At 54.9% G+C, this 9,919-nt stretch overlaps 1 protein-coding gene across 2 annotated transcripts; it reads right to left on the reverse strand.

Moving 5' to 3' along the window:
* Nucleotides 1-474: 474 nt before the first annotated feature.
* S1PR4 (sphingosine-1-phosphate receptor 4) lies at nt 475-5,928 on the reverse strand. Of its 2 annotated transcripts, none has more exons than XM_082330930.1 (3): nt 5,386-5,928; nt 5,092-5,228; nt 475-4,176 (listed from the first exon to the last, which is right to left on the reverse strand). In XM_082330930.1, the coding sequence occupies exon 3, from the start codon at nt 4,000-4,002 to the stop codon at nt 2,782-2,784; it is 1,221 nt and encodes a 406-aa protein (XP_082187056.1). In that variant the 5' UTR covers nt 4,003-4,176; nt 5,092-5,228; nt 5,386-5,928; the 3' UTR covers nt 475-2,781. The 2 variants fall into 2 exon arrangements, with proteins under 2 accessions (XP_082187056.1, XP_082187057.1); XM_082330931.1 differs by having other exon boundaries at nt 475-3,910; nt 5,386-5,927.
* Nucleotides 5,929-9,919: the final 3,991 nt, after the last annotated feature.

Genomic DNA, 9,919 nt, shown 5'->3' on the forward strand with positions numbered 1-9,919 from the left:
TGAACCGAACCCGCGCAGTCATGTCAGACGCGTCGCCGAACAGCGGCGGGGAAAGTGCCCGGTGCCGGCGCGTGTGCGGGGCACAGCGCAGCACCTCCCCGGGCCGTGCCGCCCCGGGAACGGAACGGGGAGCTCCGGCTGTCCCGGGCCTACGGGGAATGTCTGCGTGCTCCTGCGGACACGCTCGGACACGGAGGGGGCAGCCGGCGCGGCCCTGTGCCAAGCAGCGAGCTGGGTCCCAGCCGAGGGGCACACTGAGTGGGCAGCCAGCCCGCAGCCCTGTCCCATACCGGCTGCCTCGGTGCCTCCCTTGGCAGTGTCGGACCTCCTGCTCTGCTGCCAGGAGGCCCCTCACCTATGGGACCAGCCACCGGGTACCTGACCTGAAAGAAGATGAAATCATAGCAAATCAAACAGGAGCTTTTTTATCTAGATTTATTACAAAATAAATGGCTGGAAGCTCAGCACCTCCTGCTGAGGGGCCAGGACAGCAGGTTTTAAGTCGTCAGGAGCTTCTCGTCCCCAGTGCTTGGGTGGCTTTGGCCTCCTTGCATGGTGAGAGGAGGCATTTGGGTGCTGCTATGAGTTTTCACTTGGTTAGGGAATAGAAGAGCAAGAATCTGAGGCACAAGCTGGCAGTGCCTTCTGGGCACCACCAGGTCTCTATCAGACCCAGGCAGGAATGGGTCTATTTCGGAGCCAGCCATTTTCCATAGCACAGAACAGTCGTCTCAGTACCAGAGATGAAGCCTGGCCCCAATGAACTTCTGTAACATGCAGGCCCAGCATGTGGGTGTCGTTGTGCCCCCCGCTCCCCTCCCCGTCCTGTGCTAGTGGGTGTTCTGCATGTTCTGTCCGCTCCTTAGGAGCTGCTACTGCTGCTTGACCCCTGTCACAACCCCAGCCCTGCCAGCCCTGCTGCAAAGGTCTGCAAGCCCTGCAAAAGCCTCTGCTGGCCCCAGCCAACCTTGCCCCGGGAGCAGTTCCCCCCACCAACCTCATGCAGCATGCCTATCTGCCTGCCCACGGAAACATCCATTTCTGCTGCCAGCTGGGCTGTGTCCATGCACAACTTGGCAGCCTCTTAAGCTTCCTGCCGGTGAAGTTGCAGCAACTTGGGATCTCTCCTGCCACTTCAGAGATACTAGCCAGCAAACTGACAGGGCCAGAGGCTGCAGCCAGGCTGTCACTGGCCTGCCAGCTCAGGGGAGAGAAGGCACAGTATTCAGAGAGGCCAGGGCAGCAGTGCTCAGCCCTGGGGCAGCAGGGGGAATCCATATGTGACTGCTGTCAGCCCGGGCTCCTTAGGTACCTTCTCTGCTGTTGATGCTGCCCAGTTCATGGGAAGTGGAGACCCTCAGAACATTTCCCTGGCAGAGCATGGGCGACCCCCTTCTCCAAATGTGGTAGCGCTTAGAGAAAACATGCTAGGATCAGACCCCCTCATTCCTTTCCCCAACTGTGCTGAACTTCAGAAGGGCTTGGGGCAGGCTCCACCCTGCTCTTGCTGGGTGATGACTCTGTTCCAGGCTTCTGAAGTGATTCTTGCAAATCTGCTCTGTTGCAAACACTGTTTTCAAAAAGGTTTCTGGAAGGATGCAGCCTTTTTGGCCCCAAAAAAAAGAAGAGGAAACAATTCCTGCTGCTTCTGCTCAGGTGTGAGCCAAACCCCACCAGAGACAATAGAATGCAAAGCCATCTAGAAGCTGCTGCTCAACCTTCTAGTGCCCATCACAGTGGGCACCTCCCCCTGTGTGGGGACCTTAGAACTTGGCAGATTTGCCAGAGCATGACCACCTCTCTGAGAGGCCACAGTGCTGCAAACCCTCTGCTGTACAGGCATATGTTACCTGAGAGGTTCAGCCAGGTGGGAGCAGGTAGCTCTGCCATGCAGGATGGCACCAGACTCCCCAGTCACTGTGGGTACCTCCTTCTGCCCGTGGTGATGCCAGGGCTGTCACTGCAAGGTGCAGCCCCATGCCCAGAGGCACAGAAGGGCTCTTACTTCTTGCTGCCAGGCTGTAAGCAGTGTCACAGCACTCTGCAGTGCCCAGCAGTGCCTCTGCCTCTGCACTCTGGTGAGTGACTGGGCTGTTGCTGCAGCCCTCTGCCATCCTGTGGCTGGTTTGTGCCGCACTACAGGTGGGCACTTGGTTCCTGTCCAGGGGCCGCTGAGCTACCCCACAGCTGCACACACTTGCACTTGCAAACCTAGTTGTTCTTGACTCCCTGGCAAGACATCAAGCCTGCATCCTTTCCAGCAGCTGTGCCCATCACAGCAGTTCCAGAAGGCTGTAAACTGCAGGAGAAGACTCAGGTATTGCCTCCAGCCCTACATAACATGCAGTGGCAGCACTGCCAGCCCAGCCTGATCCCAAAGGGTTGGGGAGCAGTCTGGTTGGGGATACCCACCCTATTCCTCCCTGTGCCCTGGGGCAAAATACCCTCATCTGGGCAGGTACAGCATCTATATACATGCACACACAGAGCAGGGTCCACTTATAACCTAGGCACAGCAGTTGTCTCAGCAGAGCATCTATCCCAAAATGTGCCCATATCCTTCACTCCCATCCTAGGAGCAATGCCTGTCCCTATACTGTACCCATACTGAAGAAACATCCCAGTCTGAAGAGGCTGGAAAGCCTGGCCACAGTTAACAGCTGGGGTAGGACTGCACCTGGTTAGCCTGAGCTGCATGTAGGGTACAGTTCTGCCAGGCCACAACCAGCAGCATGAGGTCCTGGCGGGCTGTCTGGCATCTCTTGCTCTCCCCATGGCCTCTCAGAGGCTGGGGAGATTGCTCATCATGCTGGAGTTGCTGGAGAGAGGTGCTCTGGGCCGGGTGTTCAGTGCTACAGAGCTGCGGAAGCTCTCCCGGTATCGGAGGGAGCTCTCTGTGGATGAGCCAGAGTTGATGTCTGTGATGACCAAGCAGTTTCCAGGCTTGCAAAGCCCAACCCTGACACAGCAGCAGCACAGCAGGCTTCCCACAGCACGGCGCACCTCCACGCTCCGGAGGGAATAAATGATGGGGTTAATGCCTGAGTTAACCATGGCCAAAGCCAAGGTCCAGTCCAGGCTGTGGAGGTGTGTGCAGGTCTGCGTGTCACAGAAGACATCAAAGAGCAACAGGACGAATAGGGGGCTCCAGCAGATAATGAAGGCACCCAGGATCATCAGCACAGTCTTGAGCAAGCGCAGGGACCGTTTGCGGCTGTGCCGAGAAGTAGTTTGCTTAGAACTGGCCTGGACCAGCTGGAAGATGGAGATGTAGAGGCCGATGATCCCCAGGAGGATGATGCTGAACATGACTACGGAGAAAAGGATGTAGTTCTTGGAGTAGAGAGGCAGGAGGACAGAGCAGGCATTGAAGTCGCACAGACAGTTCCAGCCCAGCAGCGGAAGCAGTCCAATGATGAAGGCCAGCAGCCAGCAGGAAATGATCAGGCTGCGTAAGCGCAGGGTCTTGCTGGCTTCATTCTCGGCAATTGGCCTTACCATGGCACTGTAGCGCTCGATGGCAGTCACAAGCAAGCTGAAGGTGGAGGCAGCCAGCGCGATGAAGAGGATGCCTTCCCGCAGGAACCAGAGCTGAGGTGAAAGCTGGAAGGTCTTCTTGCCTGAGAGGCAGAGATTAGAAAGGTAGGCAGTCCCTGCAAGCAGGTCACTCACGGTGATGCTGGCAATGCAGGAGTAGACCCAGCGGCGGGCTCGCAGACACCGCAGGATGGCCATCAGCACAAGCAGGTTCTCCAGGATGATGATGCAGCTGATGATGGCAAAGGTTGTGCGGATGAGACCCATACCCTCATCCCCAGACTGCCGGTTGGTCAGCTTGCCTGTGAAGTTGTAGTGCTGCAGGATGATGTTCACATTCCTCATGGCAGCCAGCTGCAGGCAGGAACCTTTCCTGTCGAGCAGGTCAAGTCTGAGCTCAGGATATTGAGCAGAGCCCAGCAGAAGGGAACGATTCACCAGCCAGCTCAGCTCTGGACCACCCATCTTCTGAGCCTAGGTCAGCAGCCAAGGGATGCACGATGGAGCAAGGGTTGAGGTGGGGTTTGGAGAAGAGCAGTTTGAGGGCTGGAGACAACTGTGAGACTGCCACAAAGAACTGGCTCTGAGCCCAGCAGTGTGGAGATGAGAGTTAGAGCCCTGTCTGCCAGCCCCGCGGCACTGAAAGGGCAAGGGGAGAGGAAGGTGAGGTGTTTTGTAAGTCCATGCATGAGGATGGGCTTCCTGTTGTTTAATAAAGTTTCCTGTTGTGAGCTAGAGTACTGACATCGTTTCTAACAGCTGTCATTTCTCAGTAAGGGTCTGGCTATTCTCAGCTTTGGTGTGGTTGTGAAGGTGGGACATGAATGAAATAATGTGTCAGGCCCCTCTTTGAGTCAGGGCAGGCTGGGTCAAATGGGGTAACACCTCCCACCTTGATGGCTAGGGTCTGTTGGGCTGAACAAAGCCAAGTGCTAGTAAGAGCACCCAGACAGCCTGAGACAATAAGTGCTTTGCCTTTTGTGGTGTTAAATTCACCCCTGAGCCTGGCAGAGAGCAACTGCCTCTTCATCAGCTGCCCTGTGCACCACCCATGCCCAGACACATCCTTCTCCAGGAGGAAGCTCCATGCTCTCACCTCTCTGGGCTCCTTCGTGGGCCCAGCTCCTGACAATCTCTCAGGACACATTCTTCCAAGTCCTGCCCTGTCAGTGCAGCAAGTCCAGGCACCTGTGTCTGAAGCTAGGGCTCAGCTCCACCCAGTTCAAAGGAAACCAGCTGGTCAAAGCCCTACATGTGCCCTGACACTGCACCCTCCACCTTCAGCTCTCCAAGCACCTGCTAAAGATGCATCAGGATCTTCCCATTGTCTACGTCACAGACAGGGAAACAGAGGCACAGAGCTGCTGCCTTTTGCCTGGCATTGCAGAAGGCGCAAGGGGCCGGCACTGAGACCAGAACCTGCGAGTCCTGACATGATTGTAATGTTAATGTCTATCATTGACCTATTCCCTGCGTCTGCAAAATTTGACTGGAGAGAAAGTCTTGCAACGTGCTATTCCCAGCCGCGGCTGTTGAATTTGCCTTATGACTCACCTGTCATGACTGGCCCGAGGCTCTTGCTGCCGGAGGGAGATTCAGCAGCTAGCAGTGCTCTCCAGCTACTTGTCTGAGGCCCAGCACAGAGTAGGTAGTGGGGAGGGCTCCTTGTGCGAAATAAGTGAGACTTCTACCTACCAAAGTGGAAAAAGGGAAGTTACAACATCAACCACATTTCTGTGCAGGATGGACCCCACCCAAAACAGCTGCAAAGAGACATAGAGAAAGAAAGACAGAGCACCTTTTAACTCAGGATCACAGCAGAAGCTGTGCCCTGCTTTCTGCTTTCACCTGTGTTCTCGCTCCAGACTGGCACAAAGCCATGGAGAGGTCCCCACGTTGAGAGCAAAGAGCGGTGATTTCTTCCATCAGCATGGCAAGCAGGGAGTTGTCCTGGGAGTCCATCTACTGCTTGATGAGTGGAGAAATCCCGGCCTGGATTGCAGCATAGACAAGTGGAAAATGAAAAGGAGGTTCCTGCTACAGGAAGTCAAGTGCAAGCAAGTGGTTCTCATCACAAGCTGAGGCCTCCATCCTCCACATTCACCCTTTCAACTGGTGTTTTGGGCTTTTCTATCAGCAGCATGGAAACAAATTCATGCTGATAAAGTCAGCAGATGAGCCCAAGATTGAAGGAGCGGAAATCAGCAGGAAGGCTGGGCGATGAGTGCAGTGCAATCCAGAGAAGAGGAGTGCAAGGTTGCACATTCAGCAGAAATAGCACACTCCCAAATGGGCTGGATAGATGCTCCCGGCACAGCACTGGAATCAAAAGGGTCAATGTGATCCTTGCACATCACCCCTGCTTTATTCTTGCTTCAGGGTGAGCCCCCAGCTAATGTGTCTGCTTAGGACAGAACTGGTGGGGTGTCCCTGAAAGATCAGAGGATGAAGAAACTTGCCTTGTCAGGGGCCCTAAGTAGCTTCTCAAATAGCTGGCAGCACGTGAGCAGTCTCAGGAAAGAGATATCTGACAGGAACGAGCTCTTTGTCAGGGAGATCTGTGGAGAGTGTGGGGCAAGTGGGAGGCAAATGCTTTTGATGGCAGGAGGGCTTGAGGCAGATAAGCAGCTGGGACAGCGCAACGCACTCACCCATGGGGTGCCAGGTCCTCTGGACCAGCAGAATACCATAGGCTCTTTCTAATGCCCCTTTCACAAGCACATCAGGTGCTGCCTAAAAGGCAGGGCTGATGATTTTGTCAAGAGCTGTTCCAGTGAGACAAAACCTTGTTCCTGGCTCTGTCCTAGCACCTGGCTTGTTTGGCCTTTCCATAGCGGAGGAGACTGGGTACCTGTGAGGCACGCTGCAGTTTCACAGCACGTGGTGAGGGGGACCGGCTCTGGGAAGCTGCCTGAGCTGTGTCCCAGCCCTTGCTGCTGCCCTTCCAGCACCCTCCCACTTCTGCCCCCCAACAGCCTGCCGAGCTCCCTGCCTCATGGCAAGTCACCACACACCTCAAACACTGCTCCTATTCCACAGCAAGTCAGGGCACAGTCCCATAGCCTGGGGGGCCTGGGAGGACTTGGGTCCCCTCCACTCCATACAATCAGCTCAGCAGAGCGGGACCTCTCTGGCTGCACAAATCCAGCCCCACGTCCCCCTCAGAGCTGCTGCTGCCAGACCCAAGGCAAGGAGTCCCCACCTCCATGGCTGGGGGCAAACGAGGCTCCCCTTCAGCTGGGCACCCACACGAGGGAGAGTTCCTGTTGTTCTGCAGCGGCTCCCTATTGCTATCTGCACAGACTTAGGCTGAGCTTTATCTTGGTACTTCTCCTTTGCTGCTGTTTCAGTTCAGATGTTCTTTCTTTGAAATGAAGGGGGGTGGGGGAGGGACACCCCATCCTGCAACGTTTGTCATCTCTTTCCTTCAGATCAAGACCACAATCTACTTGAAACTGCCTGATAGCTGCTGAGTGCTGGGCTTGGAAGGACCAGGGGAGGTACGGGGGTCAGCTGCAGCCCCCTGAACCCTCTGTCAGAGTCGTGGCCATAGCAGGTGTTCAAGGACACTGAGATGAGGCACCTTAGCAGCAGAAGCCCTGGAACCCTCCACAGCCTGCTCCTACCGAGGCCAACAGGAAGGCACCTTGGCCCCAGAGGGAAGAGTTTGTCTGCAGACAGGGATGCCCAGAGAAAAGGAGGGCAGGAGCAGCCTGGAGCCCGGCTCCCTGGGTTTGTGGCCAGTGGCATGCCTGGTCACTCCTGCCCTGAGACTGCCTCCTCCTGGGAGGGCGTTCAGCTCCAGATTGTGGGGGGCCACAAGCAGCCGTGGGGGAAAAACAGCAAGCTACAAATGCAAGATAAAATATCGATGATTTCTCTTGAGGTTTTCCTGCTGTGTTGCTGCACAGTCCTGATTAAAACTTGAGTTTTCAGACATTCTGATTAAAAAAATCCCTGGGTGAAGCTCTGTGGAGAGCTCTGCCTGGTGGGCCTAGCCATGCAACCTCCAGGCTGGCTCATGGCCGACTGGCATCCCCATCTTTGTCCCACAAGGCTCCCTCCCCACCTCCCCACCCACCCATCCTGTCCCCACTGCGTGGCCCCAGCACAGCCCAACATCAGCCAGGGCATCCATTCGCCCACAGGTGTTTTTCTGCTCCAGGAAGGGTGGAGTTGTGCTGGTTTTAAAATGACTGATCGCTCCTGGCAGTGGCTTGGTTGCATTTCCTAGCTTTGGTCTCTTCTACTGTGCAGCAGCAGGCAGTCATCCTTCCAGTGATACCTCCCAGTCCCCGGCATGGCAGGATGCTTCTGGCCCCAGATGAGCTGGAAAGAGCCAGCAAGGCCCCTCTGACTTGGGCTTACACCAAACTCTGGAAACCTGGCCCTTCACAGTGCTCAAAGAATTGTCCCAGGCGCAGTTGTTGTGCCTGGGCATCAGTTCATTGAATTGGGTGGTAGTGATGGTGGGTCTCTGTAGGAAAAGAGTCTCTGCAGTGCATCTCTGGATTTGAAGGAAAAGAAGAACATGAAAGAGAAAGCTTCAGGATCACCTCCTTTAGACCACATTAATGACCTTAAATGGCAAAGTCTTGTTGATTTTTTTCTTTAACTGGCTTTTCTTTAGAAACTTGCATTTCCTCAGTGCAAAAACATTAAACAGAAAGCAAACTGCTGCATAAAATGCTGCTTCCCACCTCCCCACAAAAAAACAATAATTACTTGGAAGTCATCCCAATAAAACACATCATCAGTGGGCCAGCCCAGACTCTGTCTCCCATTGTGTCACGCCTTTCCCTCCTTTGCGACACATTTGAGATTTTGACCTTTTGGCTGATCTGCAGTGAAAGACATTGAGCGTTTCCAGTGCTCAGTGCCTGTAGGATGGGAGCTTTGGAGGCACTCGTCCCTCAGCATCCCTCTAGAATGAGCATGCCACAAATGCAGACTCCTGAGTCTTGCTGCTTTACAGTGTGGCATTTCATGCAGCTCCTGACAGCCACTGGCAATTGACAGAGAAGCAATCCCTCCCCTCCCTGGGGCTGGATTTTGGCCCAGGTAGCTCAGAGGGGCTGGAGAAGCTGGATCAGCTCAGTGCCTGGTCTCCAAATGCCTTGCCCAGCACCAGCTCTCCTACTGTGCCTGGGGCAAGCTCAGCTTTCCCCTAGCATCTTCTGCCCTGTAACTGTCTCCAGTGAGCAGACACATCCCCAGGAGGGAGGGAACTGCACGGTGCTCCCGCTACCCCCACTCAGTGTGGCAGGGCCAGCCATGGTCAGCGTGGCATGACCAAGGCCATGAGGCTGCTCCAGAGACCTGGCTGGAGCCTCTGGCCTAGGATCCCCTGTGCAGGACCCATAAAATCCCTCATGTGAGCTCATCAACACTGCTTTGCACCCTCTGGGGCAGGGCCTAGCTCAATGCCAGACTTGTCACCACAGACTCACAGCTGAGCGCTGTTTCTTCCCATGTTCATGCAGGGATGGCAGGGAGGAACCAGTCTTCACCCAGGAAATGGGCCAGGGAGGGCTCAGTGTAAACAGCAGGGTGATGCCTGCGCAAGGGGGAGCTGGCAGGGGTGTGGTTCCAAGCACCACTAGGAGGAAATTGGGCTGGTTTGAAACCTAATCTGAGCACTGTAGAGGAAGGACAAGCAACACACCTCCCTGCGGTTAGTGCTGCCTGGCTGGGGTGGGGGCAATGCGTTTACTGGCAGCAGGGCTGGTGTTGCTGCATTGTGTCTGGAGAGCATAAATTTATTCCAAGCTCTGCTGCTTACCATCCTGTGCATCACTTCCTCCACCTGCTGTTTCTCCTCCATGCTTGTTTTACATGAGTGTACTAAGCAGTTTGGGGCAGAGAACTGCTGTCTGGTTTCTGCTGTCTGCAGCATAGCCTGGCCCTGGTACCACTGACCCACCAGCTGTTACAGAGCAATAAGTAAACTCAAATGGCCCTGGGCACCTGAGCTCAGAGCTTTCAGCTCAGCACCACTGGGATCAAGGAGAAAGCAAGACCTTTGCACAAAGTTATTGCAGGGTACAGACTCATGGAGAGAGCTGCTGCTCACAGAGAGTAACTAGGGATTGGAGTGCAGTGGGAGCCCTGTATTTGGGAGTATGGTTTTGATCAAACAAAAGCCATGATGGCCAAGGACTAGCATGCAGGATAGCCCATGCTCCCAGACCTCCCTGCCCAAGTTAGTACAGCCCTACCACAAGCCCAGTGACTCTTCTGATGTGCTGAAGACTGCTCTGGGCAGGAAGAGAGGGATATATTTATCTGTTGGTTTGTTTATACGTACACACATACTCTGATTTTATTTCCAGGAACTGTTTCAGGGGTTTTACATTCTCATACTGCAGCTCTCCCTCGAATG

This window comes from Platalea leucorodia (genome assembly GCF_965183815.1).
Source record: "Platalea leucorodia genome assembly, chromosome: 21".
In the NCBI taxonomy this organism is placed as follows: Eukaryota; Metazoa; Chordata; class Aves; order Pelecaniformes; family Threskiornithidae; genus Platalea; species Platalea leucorodia.